Here is a 20,660-nt window from a genome sequence, read left to right on the forward strand (position 1 = left end):
GAATATGAAATGATCAAAGCATCACAATCTTAAGAGACTAGTAAATTATTGATTCTACGTAGGTGTGGTTTGGTTTGATGTATAAAACCGAACCGACCGGTTCTTTTTCAAAGTGGCCCAAACACATCCATTTAAAATATATTGGTTTTGAGTGGTTTTTCCATTATTTTGGATCGGTCTATGGTTCATTTTCCGATCGTGGATTTGAACATCCCTAGTTATAAAATCATGAATCATTGTCGCAACCTTCTCCTCGTCTTCCTAGACACACTCAAGTATCACCAACCGGTAGACATGAGACATAGGTATGTAGGTCACATTCTTTCTCCATATCCATAATATTCTATGTCACTTTGTCGTAGATTTTTCACTACATCAAATCCTTACTCGTTCTCCTCACTGTCACAAGATGAAGCATTAACATTATTTCTTGAAGCCGAAGGATCTCCAAATCTACTCAAGATCTCTACACGAGGATAAAAAAAATTATAATAAAAACAAACAAAGCTTATTTTTTTTTTATTAGTACTTCGAAGCTATTATATAGGATTAAAAATGAGCATATGGGAAAAACATACCGAAATTTAGAGAGAATATAGAATTGAAAAATGAAGAAAGATATTATTGACATTTATAGAAAAAGAGAGGTGATGTTAGTGACTCCCTTATTGGCAACAACATCTTTTGTGATCATATTTGTTTAAGTTTGTGAAGGTTTAAACTTCCATAGGCAGCTCACGTAATAAAAATAATTATTTTTCATGAACAAAATTGCTACAAAAGTCATATTTTTAAACATTTGTAGCGATTTAAACCGCCACAAATATCAACTGAGAGTTTGAAAAAAAATAAAAAATAATTTGTTGGATGACTTTTGGCAACATATGTGAGCTAGATCCATCGCACATGCAATGCAACTCAAGTGCGAACCCTAAACCTCATAACTTTGATTGAATTAGCAAACCATGTCCCCGCGAGCGTAGCTCAATTGGTAAGGACAATGCATAATATATGTAAAGTCTGGGTTCGAACCCTGGACACCACCAAAAAAAAGAATTAGCAAACCATGAGCCTTACATATGCAACGAAGCCTGAAACTACAAACTAACTTCCTTTTCTTTTGTTCACTTGAAAATGTGAGCTATAACTTTTGTATATGTGAGGAACACCATAATAATTTTCTCTCTACTATTCTAAATACTCTAAACATTATCACACTAATTCCCATTGATCACACAAAAAACGGACAAAGTTTCCATATCATTTCAGCCATGCATGCCATCAATACATTCATACATGATCGAGCACATTCACAAATATTCAAACACATTTACACATAATTAAACACTATCACAAGCATTCAAGAATCGATAATACATATTTAACTTTATATGTTTATTCTTCTTAGATGAAAAATCAAGATAGACTGAAAATATTGCTTTAATTAAAAAGTAACAATCAAGCATATCATATAGCCACACTGTGGAGAACAATTGTTTCAATGGTAAGTCCTGGCCCAAAGCTCAACAACACACCCCATTCAAGCCCTTCTCCTGTGGTATTTAGTCCATCTTGAGCCGATTTGTTTCTCATCTCATCTAAGATGAATAAAACACATGCACTTGACATATTACCATATTCACTAAGCATTTTCCTAGTGGCACTCATCTTTTCAGGTTTCAAGGCTAACTTTTTCTCAATTTTGTCTAGTATTGCGGGTCCACCAGAGTGAGCAATCCAAAAGATTGAGTTGTAATCAGAAATACCTAATGGTTGGAATGCCTCAAACAATGCATTATCAATATTCTTTGAGACAATGTCTGGAACATCCTTACGAAGATGAAATGATAGCCCAAATTCACGAAGTTGGCCGCAAATAGCTCCTTCACTATTTGGAGCGATTGTTTGTGCTGTCCAAACTAACCCAAATAGAGGCTTCTCAATTTTCGGTATTGGGTCAGAGCCAACAATGACTGCAGCTGCTCCATCTCCAAATAGAGCTTGTCCAACAAGGTTGTCTAAGTGAGTATCGCTAGGGCCACAAAATGTGATTGCAGTAATTTCAGAACAAACAACCAACACACGAGAACCTTTGTTGTTCTCAGCCAAGTCCTTGGCCAAGCGAAGTACCGTGCCACCTGCAAAACACCCTTGTTGGTACATCATATACCTTTTCACATATGGGCGAAGACCCAAGAGTTTTGTGAGTTGGTAATCGGCACCAGGCATATCTACACCACTTATAGTGCAAAATATTAAGTGTGTAATCTTTGACTTTGGTTGGCCCCATTCTTTTATAGCCTTCACAGCTGCCTCCTTTCCTAGTCTTGGTGCCTCTACTACCACCATGTCTTGCCTAGCATCCAAAGAAGGTGCCATATAAGTGCACAAGTTAGGATTCTCTTTCAAAATCTCTTCGGTTAGGTACATGTATCTCCTCTTGATCATAGTTTTATCACCTAAAATAGATATAAAGAAATGATATAAGTACAACAAAATGTGTTATTCAAAAGATAACAAAGATTTGGTTCATTTTGCTTGCATCTCTCTTTACACGAATTAGATATAAAAGCGTATTTTATTACCGAAATGTATCTCCTCTTGATCATATTTTTCTTTTTCTTTAATCCAAATAAGTGTTATTTAGTTTTTATTTAATTTCGTTGTCTGAGTGCGGTATATTTTGATTTTCTCATCTTAGCAAGGTGTGGTTTGATGTTCATGTCTTATTGTGGTGTTTGCTCTGTTCATATTGATAGATCACTTCGACTCATTACACATTCAACTAATGATAACTTGAGCATCAACGAGACAAATTCAGAAGGTTGAGTATTCTGATCATTTTGATTTTGTCACTTTTGTAGGCATTATGTTGTATGCTATTAACTTGAATGTTCCATTTAAATAATTTGGCAGCCAGAGCAGTCGATATGATTATAGTGCATGTCCCTTGAAAATATATAAGTGATTTATTTTTGGTCAAGTCAAGTGATTATTGTTTAACCGTAAAAAAAGGTTATCATTTTTAATTGGCTTAAATAAGTAAAAGGTTCCTGTAAGTTGGCGCGTTTTTGGTTTTAGCCCCTGTAAGTTTTTTTCTTGCGAAACAGCTCTTGTAATTACCAAACGTTTTGGAACTCGTCCCTGCCGTCAAATTCCATTTAAAAAATGCATTGTTGGCTAACGGACGCCTACGTGGCACTTGCTGATATGACAACTGGTGCCAACTGGTTTAATTAGAGGGACTAAAACCAAAAACGTATTTTTACATAGGAATGTAATTAAAAAACGTAATCATCAATTTTTGAATTTTAAAAACCACACTCTTTCCTTTTTCTTCCTCTCTCTGATCTTTCTTTCTTCTTCAATCCTTCCATGCCCATCCTCAAATCTCTTCAACTCTCTTAAAACCGCTGCTATTGTAACGCCCCATTTTAATTCTATTATTTTAGTAGATGTGTGAATATTTTTATATGACTTTATTTGTTATATATATGATTTTATGTGAAATATATATTTTATATGATTTTTATGTGATATATGTTGTGATGCTATTTTATTATATGATTTATGGAGTTGTGTTTTATTTGAATGAATATTGTTTTATTATTTGATAAGATAGTAAGAGAAATAGAAATAATATAGAAATAGTGTTTATTTTGGTTTAAGGGGAATAATGAGGAATTAATAGAAATTAAGGGAGTTAAGAGAAAAGAGAGGTTTTAGTTTACAGTAAAAACAGAAAGTCAGAAACAAAAACATTTTCACGTGAAAACTCTAGAAAAACTGGTTTTGGAGAGAAGGAAGAGAAAGCTAGGAGAAGAGCTAGGAAGAGAGGATCCAACCAATTTTTGCTGTAGAATTTGCTGAGATAAGGTAAGGGTGGGATTCCTTTCAATAATCATGGTATATAATTCTGATATTTGATGAATTATTGTTCTTGGTTTTAGGGTTAGAAGTTTTATGTTAATTGAGGAAAATATGATGAATTGTGTTGCTTGATGCATGTTTCTATGTTGTTTTGGTTGCTATGTTGTATATAGAACCTATAAACATTGTCCTAATTCATTTTGGGTGATTAGGGGATCAAAAATTGGGTTTTGGGGTGAAAAATGGTGCAAAAATCATAACAGCCTGTGCCAAATCGTGCTCCGATTTTGCCAAATCGTGCTCCGATTATTTACGAATGAAAATGCAAATTTTGACCCAGAAAATCGTGCTCCGATTTTCCAAATCGTACTCCGATTTGACAGCTTTCCCTGTTTCGCGTTCTTGCATCTTTTTCACCCGTTTCTGGTTTGAATTAGCTTTAGGTGTAAAGATAAAAGTTGTAGATAATTGAGTTAGCTTTCTAATGGCTTTAGAGTGACTAGAAAATCATTTGTAGATTTTGAGTTATGATAAAAATAGTCCAAGTGGGTCTTCAGAAAATTTTAAGAAAACTTAGCATAACTAATCTCTAGTTAGTCCAAAAACTTACGGTTGGTTTCCCAACTTCAAACTTAAGTGTTAGGGATTTAGTTGAGGTGTTTTATGGATAATTGGCTTATGTTATATTGATCAAAACTTAATTGCTTTTGAAGGAGGTTTTGAACTTTGAGACGAATGTAATTGATTTTATATATATGCTATGTTGTTGATTTCCGTTGTTGACGTTGTTGTATCATCTAATGTCGAAATTGGGGAGTGTGTCATAATTGTTGTAGGCACATATGTTGTTGTTGTAGTCGTTGTTGAAGTTGTATGTTGATATACACAAGTCGAGTCCATATGCATACTCATGTTCTGTTGGGGGCTTATGCCCTGGAATGTTCATCATTCAAACCGTTGGGGGCTTATGCCCTGGAATGTTTATCATTCACTTGTTGGGGGACTTATGCCCTCCTGGGATGCTTTAACCATCCAAACTGTTGGGGGCTTATGCCCTGGAATGCTTAGCATTCAACGCGCGTAGATTGGTACCACATGCATGATGCATTAGTTGTTGTCGTTGTTGCATTGTCGAGTTGTTGTCGTTGTCGCATTGTCGAGTTGTCGGTGTCATTATTGATAACGAATTTGTTGTTGTTGTTGTTGTTGTTGTTGTTCAGCGTTGTTGAAGAGGATTAGGTTGTTGCTATATGTATACATTTATATACATTATTAATGATGCCTGTTGTAATATGATGTTGTTTCATTAATTTGATGGATTATATATTATTATTATTGAATAAGTTTCTCACCCCTTCTGCTTGAAAATGTTGCCCTTCGTATGGGTAACTTGCAGGTAATGATGGCTTGTAGGTTGGTTGGCTCAAGTGTCTAGGGCTCTGATACATATTAGGATGGGGATCGTCGCGAATGTTTTCTTCATTTCTTCTATGTATCATGTTTTGAAAAGACTTTGTTGTTGGAGTTACCATTGTTGAGAATAATGTTTATTAGGTTGAGGCCTTTGTGCCAAGAATTACATTGATGTGGAATTATATTTTTAAAAGAATTATTCCGCTGCAGTTTAAAGATATTTTAAATGTTGGTTTAAATAAATTGTTATTTTCTATTTATGAAATTTTGAAAAGCAGTGTGACACTCCATTGTATAATTTACTCTGATTATTATAATTAATATTACGTTGTTGGGAGAACGGGGTGTTACAGCTATCTTCTCTAACAAGAGCACACCACCTCAAAACCCCAAAATCAAATCACAACAAATCCAAATCCTCTTCCTCCACCAACACACAAATTTTCTCTAAAAGCTATGGTGGTTATTCAATAAACCTCAAGTTTGGAACACCACCACAAACCTTATCACTTGTCCTAGACACAGGTAGCAGCCTTGTTTGGTCCCTATGTTCCTCTCGCAACATGTGTCCTAGACACATGATTGAAGAAGAAAGAAAGAGAAAAATGAGTCAAGGGAAAGACTAGAATCAATGAGTACAACTCACTCTTCAACTAGGAAGACGGAGAAGGAGATGAAGGTGGTGCAGTTGAAACCATGGAAGTGCCACCGTGGTTCCAAAATGGGTGATGAGTGTATTGATGTGGATGTTCAAGACATCATCGAACAGAATAATAGGAATCAAAATGAGGATTGTTACCATGAAGATTGTAATAGCAGTAGTAACATGTGTCGAAGATCTTTCTTTCCATTTCGTTATTGTAGAGTATAAAAAACTGCATTCCTTCCTCTTGAGAACAATGTTTAATAATACTATAATGTAAACTTGTACTGTGAAGTGATGTGGTAATTTGATTTTCATTCTTTTTTCTTTATGTTGCGTTCAAAATATCCATTCCAGTTATGTCAGTAAGGAGTGACAGAAACGATATGAGGAAAATAAGAGGTATTGCTTTCATAGAGCTGGTATATGATACTGTCAAAAAGGCGTCGTTGCTTTTTCTCTGTCATTACTTAAAATCACAAATGAAAGCAAATGATTACTTGCACGCACGAAGCTTTCATTCATGTTCAATTCATGGTCCCTCTGTTCTTACTTTGAGTGTCACTTGGGCCAAGGGATTTTGAAGGGGCAAGGAGTGAAGAAAGTAGGGTAGGTAATCATTGGAAGGCAGAGCACAGAGGGACAAAGAGAATGAGAAGCCACTAGGAAATTATATCACAACAATAAGTGTGGTTTTACTTTCTTTTTTTCTTTTTGAAGCCAACTTGGTATGGTTTATGTTTTAACTCAGAGAGAGGAAGAAGAAGGAAATAGTGGTTTTTAAAAAATTGATGTTTACGTTTTTTTAATTACATCCCTGTGTAAAAATATGTTTTTGGTTTTAGTCCCTCTACTTAACCCAGTTGGCAATTGTTGACATATCATCATGTGCCACGTAGGCGTCCGTTAGCCAGCAATGCATTTTTTTCACAGAACTTGACGGCAGGGACGAGTTCCAAAATGTTTGGTAATTACAAGGGATGTTTCGCAAGAAAAAAACTTACAGGGACTAAAACCAAAAACGCGCCAACTTACAGGGACCTTTTACTTATTTAAGCCTTTTTAATTTATGAATTTTTGGTTTAAATATGTAAATAGTCCCCGCAAATATCAAACATTTGATTTTAGTCAGTGTAATTTTACTTTAGTCCTTGTAAATATATAATATTTTGTTTTGGTCCATAGTGTTTTATTTTGTTTTGGTCCTTATTTTGAAGGATGAGAATCAAATATTGTACATATTACAAGGATCAAATCCTAAAAACTATGAATCAAATTTTCAAGGGCTAAACAAAACGATAAGGAACAAAATAAAATAAAAAATTTTGCTAGTACTAAAATTAAAACAGTATTTTTATGAGGACTAAAATTAAAATACTTGATATTTGCATGGATCATTTGCATATTTAAATTTAGATTTTTATTTAAAAGAAAAGTCAATTTAATTTTTGTTTTTAATTATAAAAATAACTTCTAAAAGTAATCTGTAACAAACTGATTCATTTATTAGTTAAGAATATGATCATCATGATTTCATTAGAACATTGATTTTATAATTTTTTTTTTTTTTTAACTTGTCCAATTCACATAATAAGCTAGATAAATCCAATATCAGCCTAACACATATTGACGACTGAGGAGAATTTTAAGATGAGGTCCTTTTAAAGCTTATAATAGTACTTTAGTAAACTTACTAGAATATGAAGTCCTTTTATCAAATAAATTTTAGATGATATTATACTAATTTTAGTAGAATTGGAGGTCCTTCAAAAAAAAAAAAAGTAGAATTGGAGGCCAATTATCAAGTAAATTTTATCGATAGTCAATTACATTTTTATCAAGTAAATTTTTTTTTTTTTTATATTTTTTGAGTTCTAAGGATTGCCTTACCCTTGGACTTGCCATGGATAAATAAATGTAAGCGGAAAATATCTAAAAGTAATTTAAAGAGAAAAGTGATAATGTTGAATAAATTTTTTGTCCTTATGAGATACTACTATATCATTTTTTAACTTTTAGTTCTTTAAAGTTTTTCTTCAAGCAACGATCTCTCAAATGTGTTGCATAGATTTTATCTTCGCTGTTAAAATATCTTGAATGTGACACTATGTATAGGGACTAAAATTGAAGATATTATATTTATCAGGACAAACAATTTATTTTCAAATTCCCTAAAAAATACTTTTAAATAATTGTTTGATCCTTATAAATATATCATCTTTCATTTTTAAATCCTAGAGTGTCACATGTTTAGTCTTTAACAGCGAAATTAAATTTCAACACGAAATATTTAGGCAACTATTTTATGAAGAAATATTTTACATAAATTGATTAAAAAAGAAAAATGGTATATTCATAGATATCAAAATCTTATTTAACAAAAAATAATACTTACAAATGCGTTGAAATTTTTCTTTGAGTTCGATCTTGTGCTCACTGTTTGTGACTCTAAAGTAGAAATCAGGATATGTGCTTTGTTCAAAACAGTTTGGTGGATTTGCAGTGCCAATGGCCAAGATGGTTGCAGGGCCTTCTGCCCTTTGAGCCTTTGCGAATTTCAGACACCTTCATCATCTTGATATTTGTTTCTAATTATAGCAACTATATATGTAATATGTTGCTACTTCTAGAAAAAGAAAGGGTTGAAGATCAATGTTGAGCTGCAAACATATTTGGAGTGAGGATATTGTTTTATATGAAGAAAAGACTGGAGTGGATGATGGAGGGTTGCTGAAAGCTGAACATCACGTGCTTCACTCAATCACTAGACACCAGTAGTAACATTTTTAAGGTCCATTTATTTATTAATTTTCAAACACAACTTAGTGAATGGTGCTAAAATGTCTTTGTTTATTTAATGAACAATAATTGGTTCTTATTCAAAAAATAGAACAATAATTGGTCATTTGATTGATCCATTCCTACCCACCCACATTTAGACAAAACATAAGTTAAATTTAAATTAAATTATCTTTTAAAAAAATCATCTTATACTGATTTAAATTTAATTTTTTGGATGAAAGTTTACGTTAGGTCTTTTATTATTTATATTTGCACATTAAAATAAGGGACATGTTTCAATCAACTCACTTGTTTTTATAGAGGTATCTTAATAACGTGACTTTAGAGTATCTTCAATGACAAGTTTGTAAAGAATATGAATTTAATTTCATGACTAATATTAAGTAGTTTCTCACAATGTCACGCCATATTTATATTATTCAACCTATTTTGAAACTCAGTGGCGGAGCCAGGATTATTATAAAGTCTGGGAAAAAAAAATTTGCAACACATTTATAGTTGTTTACATAAGAAATTGCAAGTAAATAATAAAAAAAATCTGAAGAAATTGCCCAATTTATAGGGGTTTATATAAGAAATCCAGAGGAATTTACACAAAAAATTTGAACCAAAGCCCAGGCGCGTGCCTGGAGTCGCCGGGCGGTGAAACCGCCATTGATGAAACTCACACTTTTAATGATTCTTTATTTGCACCCAACTTTTATATGAAATTCACTTTTAATGATTTTTCTTATGCAACTTTGATGATATGTAGTTTATCTAAGCTACTTCAACCTTCTTTTTTGCTACTCATACCGCCACATCACAGTTCATGAAGAGAAAAAAATAAAGAGCAATACATCTTTCGATGAACTCACTTAGGTACCTCAATTGAAGATGTTCTTACTTAAGAGTGTTTTAACAAATTTTTATGTATGACTTACCAACATACTCATTTTAGAAAAATGATAGGTGTATGCTTGCAAATGTGTATAGGAGTTGCTAATTAAAGGTGGAAATAAGCAGGACCGGATTTTGCTTAAATAGGCCAATCCTATTTGAAAAAAATTAAAGCCTAAGTCTCAGCGGCGAAGCTAGCACAATTTTTACGAGGGGGCCAAATATAAAGAAGAAATAAATATATTTTAAAAATTAATATATTAAACTTAATTAATAAGTAAAATAAATTTTACTTATATTTAATGAAGCGACAACGAAGAAAATAAAATCTAACAATAATTATTTATAAAATTTGTACTCTATGAAGTTTTAACAAGTCAAATTTATTTATAATTGACACTAAACTAAATTGAATATAAGTATTTTTTTTAAAATAATCTCTCATTAAACCAACAAAATTGTTTGGAGTGGCCAAATAATATATTAATGGGGTAGCTATATTCAAAACTACACAAATTATGCAAAGTTTATTTTTCTTTTGGGGTAGCCAATGCTACCCCAATTGTTATGAAAGAATTCGCCCCTGCTAAGTCTGCCTATTAGCATGTCAAAGGCTTTGTTATTAGATTGGTATGACCTTTTTAAAAGTTCGACCTGACTTATTAGCCTATCTAAAAGCCTAATTTGTAGTAAAAACATAAAATAGAATATTTGACTTATTTATAAATAAGCTAATAAGTATATATTGCTAAAAGGATAATGATATTTACAGTGAATGAATATTTCATGAATCAAAGCGACATGTTAGTTTCATTGGGTCATTTTTGTTTACCAGATTCTTTCCATTACTCCCCCCATGATTTCCGCTCAGGCTAGTTTTTAATTGGTTGGTTACTGTGTCGTGAAGCCTCCGTGGGAAATTCTTTCGCTATAGATAGCACTAATGTTTCTAAAAAGGCTAATAGGTCAATACAATTTTGTAAAACATGTACATTCATTTTTCTCACTTTATAAGCATATATTGCATGTATATCCAATAAATTTTTTGTAGATATTGTACATCCATTTCGTAGAGGCTAATAAGCCTATATTGCATATATTTGAGCCTTTTATTTTTGTTGCTAATAGGGTTCGTTACTTTGTAATTTGGAATAAGATGAGAATGACAATAGTGGGATGAAAAAAGAGTGGCACTGGATACGCATGTGAATGTTTTATTGAATTTTGGTCTGGTCCTCAAACTCTCTTATTTATTTTTATATTTATTCTATATATACCATATATAAAGGGAATACATAATTTTGAGTTGTTTTTTATTTCGAATTATACCCTTAAATAAACTTATCTATACTATAATAATGTCATATTGTTGATGTCATTAAAAAAAGATAAGAATATATATTACATTTGTTACATTGTTGGTGTCATTGAAAAATATAAGTATAATTTATTATTACTATATGAAACTGCAAAATATTTATACATATAATTTTAACCAAAATCAAAATTTCATAAAAATTATTTATACGCATTAACGTGGTAAAAAGAGCGAACAAATGAGTACAAAATGGTCGTTTGAACGCTAGTTTATATAATATCATTGGGTGTTATAGACAATGGTTGAGATTTCAATCATCTATACTTTTTTTTCCATCTATACCATATATAAAGAAAATACATGAGTTTGCGTTGGGTTTTCCTTTTCAATTTTATCCTTCATTTAAAGTATTTAATTTACTATTTTATCATTTTTTATAACAATATTTAAGTTATAAGTTAATAAATAGATAAATCTCATTAAAATGCACCACTACAATAGAAACAATATTATCTTAAAAATATATAAAGAAAATAAGAGATTTTGAATTGAATTTTTCATTATTCCAGTTATAGCCTTAATCAAATTTTCCTTTTTTTTTGTCAAATTTTTATAATAATGTTTATATTGTTGGTGTCATTTGAAATTAGTAAGAGTTTATATTATATTTATAATATCGTTGTATAACTAAAAAGATAAACATAATTTGTTACAATAAATCACAAACATCTATACATATAATTTTAATCAAGATCTAAATTTTATAAAAAAATTATTTATAATTTACACTCATCAACCCAAAAAAAATACTTCCTCCGTCCCATAATACTTGACACAGTTGACCTTATTACGTATGCCAATGCATAACTTTGAGCTTAAATATCTTGAATAATATATTAGAAAAAATTATGAAAATTTGATATTTTGAAAATACTCATCGAGACGAATCTAACGACATCTTATATGATATTATTTATCTTTGTATATTAGTAGAAAAATACGGTCAAAGTAAGTTAGGTCAAAATTAAACATTTTCAAATGAGTCATCTATTACGGGACGGAGGAAGTAGCATATAGACGACACAAGTAAAGAAAGCATTTCGAACCATGTGAAATGGACGTTCAAGATGTGCGTCTTCTGCAGGCAAATACACTCTAAGATCCATCTTTATCCCAACCCGCACTTTTTCACTTTATGTTTGGGTTGAAGAATAATTCCACTTCCTTTAAGTATATCTACTATAAAAATGTCAAAACATATAAGAAGCAATAATGTTGAATTATTCTTCCTAAAAATTGCCAAATAATAAATATATAAGGAATAAACAAAATTGAACCACATAAGGACCGGAAAAGTAGTATTCTCTTATGGTTGGATTCACAAAAATCGTATACTCTTGAGGATATATTTCTATCTATTCATTGGCTTGCTCATCAACTTCACAATCCACTCTCTCAATTTCATCCTAGCTTATGATTCTTTGCTTTTTGTGACATCTTCCACTGATAGTATAAACTTGAAGATGATGATGAGGATGATGCAATTGAATTAATTTTAGCCTCAAGGTTTCCTTCCACTTTAAGTATCTATTTCTTATTTTCTATTGGCTTGCTTTGGTTAGAGGGTATCTTCATTCACAAAAAGGCTCCTTTTTGTATTCTATGATACAAATGTTTTGAAACCATTGAAAGTCATGCAATTGATATGGCCGGGTAGAACGAATAATCTAATAGAATAGAATATTTTGTAATTATGTTGTATGTGGGTGAGGTTTGAGAGAGAGTTAGGGATCGATTAGGGTGATATCATATAAGATAATGGAATGTTTACCTTTTCTCATTCATGTGAATAGAATATATATACATAAATGTGTAATGTTTGGTCAACTCTATAATTATAATAAAACATAGGCTTAAATGCTCAATTAGTCCCTTAACTTGATTTCAAGTATCGGTTTGGTCTCATAAGTAATAAATGGTCCGTTTAAGTCCCTTAAGTTTATTTAAAGTAACAGTTTGGTCCCTTCTGTTAATTTAATTCAAAAAAACGTTAAATTTTGGTCCCTTAACTTATTTAATTACTATTAGTATGGTCCCTTAACTTATTTAATTAGTATTAGTTTGGTCCATAAACTTAACGTGTTTTTGAATTAAATTAACAGAAAGGACAAAACCGATACTTTAAATAAAGTTAAGGGACCTAAACGGATTTTTTATTACTTATGGGGCCAAACCGATATTTGAAATAAAGTTAAGGGACCAATTGAGCATTTAAGCCTAAAACATAATTACAGGAAACTAATTATAACAAATAATTACAAAATATTGTATTCTATCATAACCCTCTTTCTCCGTCGCGTGTCTTGAAAATCAGAGCATGACTACTAAAGAAATTTGTTCATCACCTAATGTTGTGTTTGGTTTCCTACTTGAATGAAAACCATTGTTGTCGAGTTATAAACTTGACCGATGATTCGACTAATAAGTCTCAATAGTGATTTTCCATTTTCTTAAAGCAGTTGTACAAAGGAAGGATCTACGTTCCTCGGTTTTTGGTTCATTAAGCTAAGAAAAACACAAATACACGAAAATCTGAAAGAAATTGGATAAAATTGCAAGTTAAATATATTGTTTGAATATTGATTGATTAGGTCTAAAACAAAATGATCAAGTATTATTTATATAGCTAATGAAAAATAGCATGAAATCTAGTTCACCATGAATGTGGGCTACAAAGAATCAGCCATGACTGCTCTAATTTGTGCAAGTTTGTGACTGTTGTTGCGTGTATGTGGCGCCCTACGTTTTGCCTCGTTCCCTATATTTCATAACCTTTTCTAGTACCTTGTCCACACATTGTTCCCTCTGATCATGATTCCTAGGATTTAGTTGAGTTTGTTAACATGAATTATAAATTTACAAGAACATGAGTTCTAAGGACAAATTATGAGTTCCACATGTCTTTGACTAGAAGTGTCAATAGAGCCCGCCACCAAGCCCACTAAATTAAAGTCCCCTAATTTCCAAAATTATTTGGGGCCAAGCCCCACTAAAAAATCTATTTATTTGTGGACCTAAAAAAGCCCCATATTAATTATTTCAATTTTTTTTCGGTAAAAAATTTTTTTTTACGGTAAAAAAAATTTTTGCGGTAAATTTTTTTTTTTACGGTAAAAAAAATGTTTATAGAAATTTTGGGACTTGGGGCCTTTTGATTTTTTTATTTGTGGGCTTGCATAAATGTGTGCCTTTTAATCTTGTGAATTTTCAAGTCCCATTACTATGTGGGCTGGGGCAAAAACTTCAAGGCCTCATGATATTGACACCTCTATCTTTGACTAATTCCGACATCACGACCTTCGTGAGACTCTTGTTCTAAGGAAGATTCCACTAATTTGTCTTCGATTGTCCCTAGTTTGATTAATCCCTCATTCGGCTTTTTGAGAACCAGATCACCATTAATTCGGTTATATAGGATACAAATGGTAGAGCTCTAGAAAATTCGAAGTCATGCAATGAAATCCATATTTAAAATTAACACACTAACAATTTTTCATATTATTTTATTTGTCAACTAGTTCAATTGTGGTTCGATCAATTGAACTGATTGAAACGGCCGGTTCAATCTCGGATCTGATCGTTGAAACTTTTTTTCTTTTTGGTCAGATAGCCTAGTGGCTATACTCACATATATAATGTGTGGTGAAGTGGAGAATCCGGGGTTCGAACCCCGGCCCCTGCACATTGAAACTTAATGATATATAAAAATTCTAATCTTCTCTCTCGTATGTACTGCATCGATCCAATTAATAAAATGTGATCCAAAATATGGAGTTACACTCCTTTATGTATTCCTTTCCCTTTACATATGTCAACTATGTTAAGAGGAATGAATGACCAAGATTTCATGTTATTGAAAGAAAAATGGGTACGTGGAATGTTCACAAATTATTCACTTTTCATTCAATTTATTCCAGGTGGTCCTTAAATATAGAGACAAAGGGAATCAAGCAAGTTTGTATAGGTAAGGGAAATGTACCAGCTTAGGTTTGCAAAAGATGAAGAAAACTCAAAAAGCAAGACCTATTTATATCAATAGAAATGGTACTTGGAGATTATAAATATACAAAAATATATTTTGACACAATTTTTTAAACCAAATACGAAGACATGTGTACTGTGCACCAAATTTATATTGTAAACGGTACATATGTATTTATTTATTTTTTAGAAGAAATTAAACTTTTTTGAAGATAATAATAGAGAGATATTTTGTGACACAAATATGGATTTATGTCATTATTCACTTAAAATACTTCATGAACCACTAAAATGTATACGGTGAACCATTTATTCATATATTTTGTTAACCACTTACAGTACCTATACTAAAATATAAGGAATTTGTTAGGAAATAACAGGGTTGAAGAAGGAAAAAATAAACAACACAATCACAACACAAGAATATAATGTAGAAACTTCAAAATAGGAGAAAAAACCACGACCGTTGTCTAAACCAACAACCAGCGAATTATTACTATGTGAAAATTGTTATAACACATAGACTTCTCTAACTCTCACCTAATGCCCCAGTACACCTACACTCTCACAAAGCAAATATTTAAACTAAGTCAGATATAAGCTTAAAGTGCTACTGACTGATGCATCAAACAACAAAGAAACTAGGTTCAATATATAGCCTTGGTATTCCCCTTGCTTCACTAAACTAAGCGATGTGGGACATAATCACCAATAACTAATATTTTTAACCTCCTTCTTTATTCAAGAAACTTGACAATCAAACCCAACAATCTCCACCTTGATTGTAAATAAATTCAAATATTTAAATGTCAGTGATAATTAAATGTCATTTAGAGCATAAAACCAACTTTTAAATAACCATAATGTATTGTCTTTAATAATTTTTCATATATTTTAATTTTATTTTGGGTTGTTTCATATTTTATAATAGGGGTTAAAAATATATGTTAATGAAATTTTGAATAAAAAATAGCAAAAAATATGTATTCAAATTTTGATTATATTAAAATAGACCCGCTATACTATTTTTTTCTGAAGTGTGTTAGATTATTATTATTTTGCTAGATTATTAGGAATAAAAAAATATATAATGAGGGAGTAAAGTGTAGATTTTAACATAAGAGGGGAGGGGAATGTAATTCATGTTTCTCTTAGGGGAGGGGAGTGAAATATTTTCTATTATGTTTTGAATAAGAGGGGAGGGAAGTGTATATTTTAACATAAAAGGAGAGGGGACTGTAATTCAAACATCTTTGAAGTGAGTGGAGTGTAATTTACTCTTCTTATTATCAAGTGATTTTTCCATCACAAAGGCTAATAGATTGTGCTTTTTTATGAGTAGACTGTGTTTGATTCTAAGTAATTAATATATGAAACTTATTCTTTTATCTTATATATCTTCTATCTCTCTATCCGTTCCATTTTCATTGGATGTAATCCATGCTTTCGTTTCTCTATTTACTTCTTTTCAAACACACATTAGAAAAAGTGTAATAAAAAGTGATATCAAGCAAAAACATTTCAAAAGTTTAATTATCACAGTTAGCTATTAGAAAGAGATGAAGTACATATACAAACAAAAAAGAGAGAATTTTAGCACTTTGTTTCTATTTGCAGAAAGAAAACTGCACAAAAAGGAAATAAAATGAAGCACTCATCAATCAATATATTCTTATCCCATTTTACACTATTCAAAAGCTAATATAAAAGTTCCTTTCTACTTGCTATGAAAAGATGAAAAAGTTCATTTATATGCCCTTGCTATGAAAAGATGAAAAAGTTCATTTATATGCAGAAAGAAAGTGGAAATGAAAATGAACCCTTGTTCCAATTCCACAATTACTTCTATATAAAGAGCAATAGAAAACTACATTGAAATTGCACCTCTCATTCCCAAAACACCTATTAAGCTTTCTTACTATAGTTTAAAACCCTAAATAAAAACACCATCAAATCAACATGAACAATATTCACCTTCGAGTTGAAATGGAGCAGTTTCAGAAAAAGAGGAAATCTTGTGATGAAGCCTCTACAAATTTGAAGACTTCAAGAAGAAGATTATGCAGCAACAAAAATGAAGAGCGAAACAACAACAACAACCACCAAAACAACGACAACAAGGGATCAGTGTCCACGACACTGAAACTTTACGATGATCCATGGAAGATCAAGAAGACACTAACCGAGAGCGATCTAGGAATCTTGAGCAGACTCTTGCTGGCTGCAGATTTGGTGAAGAAACAAATTTTACCTATGTTGGATGTTGATGAAGCAAGAGCTGCAGAAACCGAGGAAGGTTCCCCGGTTAATGTTTGGGACATGGAAACAAATTCCATGCATGAACTCGTTCTAAAGCGATGGTCTTCATCCAAGAGCTATGTTCTTATCGGTAAGTGGAACCAGGATTTCGTGAGAAGAAGAGAGCTTAGGAAAGGTGATGAGATTGGATTTCAATGGGATCCTTTTAACCGCGCTTTCAATTTCTGTGTTCTTAAACGGGCTATACCGCCATAATAATCAAGTAATTTATCAGTTTTGTTTCTACATGTTTTAAAGAAAGGACCCCTTTTATTTCTAAATATATATAGCTTAATTATGTATACACATGATAATGTTGCAATAATTTGAAAAATTAAGACTTACCATTTGTTAATTAAACATGCTATGCATCTTATATAGATGTTCTTTTATTCTTCCAAGATCTGTACATACATGTATACATATAAGAAATGTTTAGAGAGCAGCTTTTATGTGAGGATATTAGAAATAAAATTGGATAATTCTATATACAGCGAATTTTTCTTCCCGAGGACATAGCGAAGCCTATTCCTCCATGCAGTTTTTATTTTTTACCTCCATTTATTTCCCAACTTTCCTTGATTTCCGCTAAATCCTTGTTTATAATTCGCTGCTTTCATTTTCGGGAAGGTTCCGTGATAACTTTTTTCGCTGAATATAGCACTTCTCAATAAAATTTGACCAATTATAAAAACCACATGATGTCAGGAACACACGAACAGGGGCGGATCTAGGATCTAGACATGTCATATTGGTGTGGCAAATATACAAATCAACTATAGTTATTAACAAAGTAAGTTATTGATGACTTAAACCATATAGTGCAATGGTATTGGAGGAAGCATTTTACCATGGTGGTTACAGGTTCGATCGATTCCCTGCAACACCCTTTTTTATATTAATAACTTATAAAAAATTTGTTCAAAAGCACACCTCAACAAGAGTTGAATTAATAAATAAAAAATTTGTTCAAAAGCACACCAACACCTCAACACAAGAGTTGAACACTGGTTCAAAAGCACACCAACACCTCAACACAAGAGTTGAACACTGGACATGCATATCATTCACACAACACAAACACACATACCACTCGGCCAACTACAGAACTGTGATATATCAACAACTTATATAATATATATGAAAAAAAATCTGGGGAAAAATCTGGTATGGCAACTGCCACACCATGTTTCATGCTAGATCCGCCCATGCACACGAACCGGTAGTCCTTTAAATTTTTGATGTGAGGAATCCAAAAATGATGTCAGTTTTTCGAAACGACGACAATCATCATAGTCGGACAAACCACTAAACAAGCCACCACCACGTTGTAAATGAGATTATGCATGGTGTTAGATAATATGGAGATTAAGCTATTGGGTCTTTATATTACTAAGGTAGCAGTCCATTAGGTTGTGTATATATTTTCTTATACCCTTTTGTAATTTCAAGCTATTGGTATTCTATGAAACTCTAACCCCGTTGTTGTTCTCCTTTTGTTTGTTTGTTTTTTTTTTTTATCTAAATTGTTAACATATATGGTATCTAAAACATATTTTGATCCTCCTTAAACTGTCTTGTTAGTATTCCGCTGGCCGGGTTCCCAAAAGTTTGGGAATGAAATCATGATCTTTTGTTTTTGTTTTTGTTTGTGAGTTTTAGTCTTTTGTTTTTGTTCGTGAGTTTTGGTAGTTTTGGTTGTTCCTTAGGCTTTGTTTGCGAGTTTGGAGGGGAAGGGAGGGGAAGGCTTAGGAAAAAAGGAATGAGCAAGTGGATGAAATAGAGGAAAATGAGATGGGAGGGCTTTGGGGGGTTAACTTTTCTTCATAATACTAAACCCTCCTCATTTGGGGGAACTAAAAAATTGTATTGGAGGAGGGTTTTGGGGGGTTTTAGAGGATTTATATGAATTCTTCAAATTTAATCTATGTTGTTATATTATTTTGAAAATAAAAAATGTAGTAATCATATGCATTAATTTATCATTCTTTAAAAAACTACTCTTTTAAATTTTTTGAAAGATTTCTCCATTGTTCCTCATATTTTCCACCCCTCAAAGCCTTCCCTTCCCCTCCCCTCCAAACTCGCAAACAAAGCCTTAGTTAAAGTTCGAAAGAAAGAAAAAAAAATAGTTCCACTTGGTTGGAGTCCCTTTGTGAGAATTGTCTGCGTTTCCTTCAATTTTGTTCTTCTCATGTTTTCGGATTTGAACATCAGCATAAGTTGCTTATTCCAATTGATTGGTGAAACTCACTGTGCAAAACTTTTGTGTGATGCGTTGATCAATCTGTAAAGCTTATTGGCATAGTAGCATGGTTGTATTTGTTGGGTTTTGTTGTGTTTTTGATTGTTGAGTTGGCTTCATTTAATTTTGTTAAAACAAGATGTTCCAGCAAGATTTTGTACCTAATGTCCTAGACTTGTAAGTACGACATCTTTGCTTAAGGTGAAGATTTGATTAAAGATTATACTCACATAGCTTGGTTTCCTTGTTGCGTTTCATTCAGAACCATGGCTATATAAGACGACTCAAACCTACTCTCCATTCACGAAATCAGGATTAGAAGAATTGAGTCATTAGGGTTTCGTTGCAAAGCGTGTGCTTTATTTTGTATACCGCTCTTGTGCCACCATTGAATATCAAAAGACCGAGAGCTGGTTTATTTAGTTGAGTTGTAAGTTGTTATTTGTATACCACTCTAGTGCTTTTAACAAGAGTTGGTTTGTGTGTGAAGTTGTTTCTCTCAATATTATTGTAAGGAGTCGGGTAACATTACAGTAGTTATATACTCACTCCGGTCACATTTATAAGCAAAAAATACTTTTTTAGATACATTGAATACTCAATGTATGCAGTCACATTTATAGGTCAGGTACATTAATTATTCAATGTACCTAAAAAACTACTTTTTGCTTATAAATGTGACTGGAGGGAGTAAAAAATGAGGAAAATGTTAACTTGTGCACTTAAGACACAAGTTAATGAGTCAAATGTAGAATTTTTTGGTTAGAATTCGTGCATTGAATTTAATATTTTAACTTTCAGTTAATTGAATGCACAAGTATTAAGAAAATATTTCTATTTTTGGATTGTTTAACATGTGCCCTTAGAGCACAATTAGCATGACTCACAACAAAAATTATATTGATAATAATGTAAAATGTTTAAACATATTAAATGAAAATTATTAGTATTTATAATATTTGGATTGGGAGTATGTTTGAAAATTAGCTTTCGGAAGAATAAGTGAAGAGAATCAATGGCGTTGTGTTTTTGGAGAGTGAAAAGAGGAAAAGGAAAAGGAGAGTTATATGCCATTGTATTTGGCGTGTGAAATAAAACTATTGGAAAGAAATTTTGAACCTTTGCTATGATGAAGTCCAGTCGAGAGAGGG

At 32.0% G+C, this 20,660-nt stretch overlaps 2 protein-coding genes and 1 long non-coding RNA gene across 3 annotated transcripts; 2 read left to right on the plus strand and 1 right to left on the minus strand.

Annotated features, from left to right (window-relative positions):
- Positions 1-1,227: 1,227 nt before the first annotated feature.
- LOC146947099 (chalcone synthase 1-like) lies at positions 1,228-8,800 on the minus strand. Its single transcript, XM_085744788.1, has 2 exons — positions 8,322-8,800; positions 1,228-2,459 (listed from the first exon to the last, which is right to left on the minus strand). Exon 2 carries the CDS (start codon positions 2,446-2,448, stop codon positions 1,468-1,470), a length of 981 nt encoding a protein of 326 aa, XP_085600914.1. The 5' UTR covers positions 2,449-2,459; positions 8,322-8,800; the 3' UTR covers positions 1,228-1,467.
- On the plus strand, positions 2,754-8,703 carry LOC146947100 (uncharacterized). Its single transcript, XR_015026904.1, has 2 exons — positions 2,754-3,876; positions 5,267-8,703. It is a non-coding gene; the product is annotated as an uncharacterized LOC146947100 (long non-coding RNA).
- An 8,006-nt stretch (positions 8,801-16,806) lies between the features above and the next one.
- On the plus strand, positions 16,807-17,665 carry LOC146947101 (B3 domain-containing protein At2g33720-like). The gene has a single exon (XM_085748943.1). It carries the CDS (start codon positions 16,926-16,928, stop codon positions 17,478-17,480), a length of 555 nt encoding a protein of 184 aa, XP_085605069.1. The 5' UTR covers positions 16,807-16,925; the 3' UTR covers positions 17,481-17,665.
- The last annotated feature ends 2,995 nt before the right edge of the window (positions 17,666-20,660 follow it).

This window comes from Medicago sativa, chromosome 2 (assembly GCF_051527215.1).
Source record: "Medicago sativa cultivar Bolivia chromosome 2, Bolivia_mono, whole genome shotgun sequence".
Classification (NCBI taxonomy): domain Eukaryota; kingdom Viridiplantae; phylum Streptophyta; class Magnoliopsida; order Fabales; family Fabaceae; genus Medicago; species Medicago sativa.

Excerpts from the sequence above, each read along its gene's own strand:
- LOC146947099 (XM_085744788.1), bottom strand. The coding sequence starts at position 2,448 with ATGATCAAGAGGAGATACATGTACCTAACCGAAGAGATTTTGAAAGAG.
- LOC146947101 (XM_085748943.1), top strand. The coding sequence starts at position 16,926 with ATGAACAATATTCACCTTCGAGTTGAAATGGAGCAGTTTCAGAAAAAG.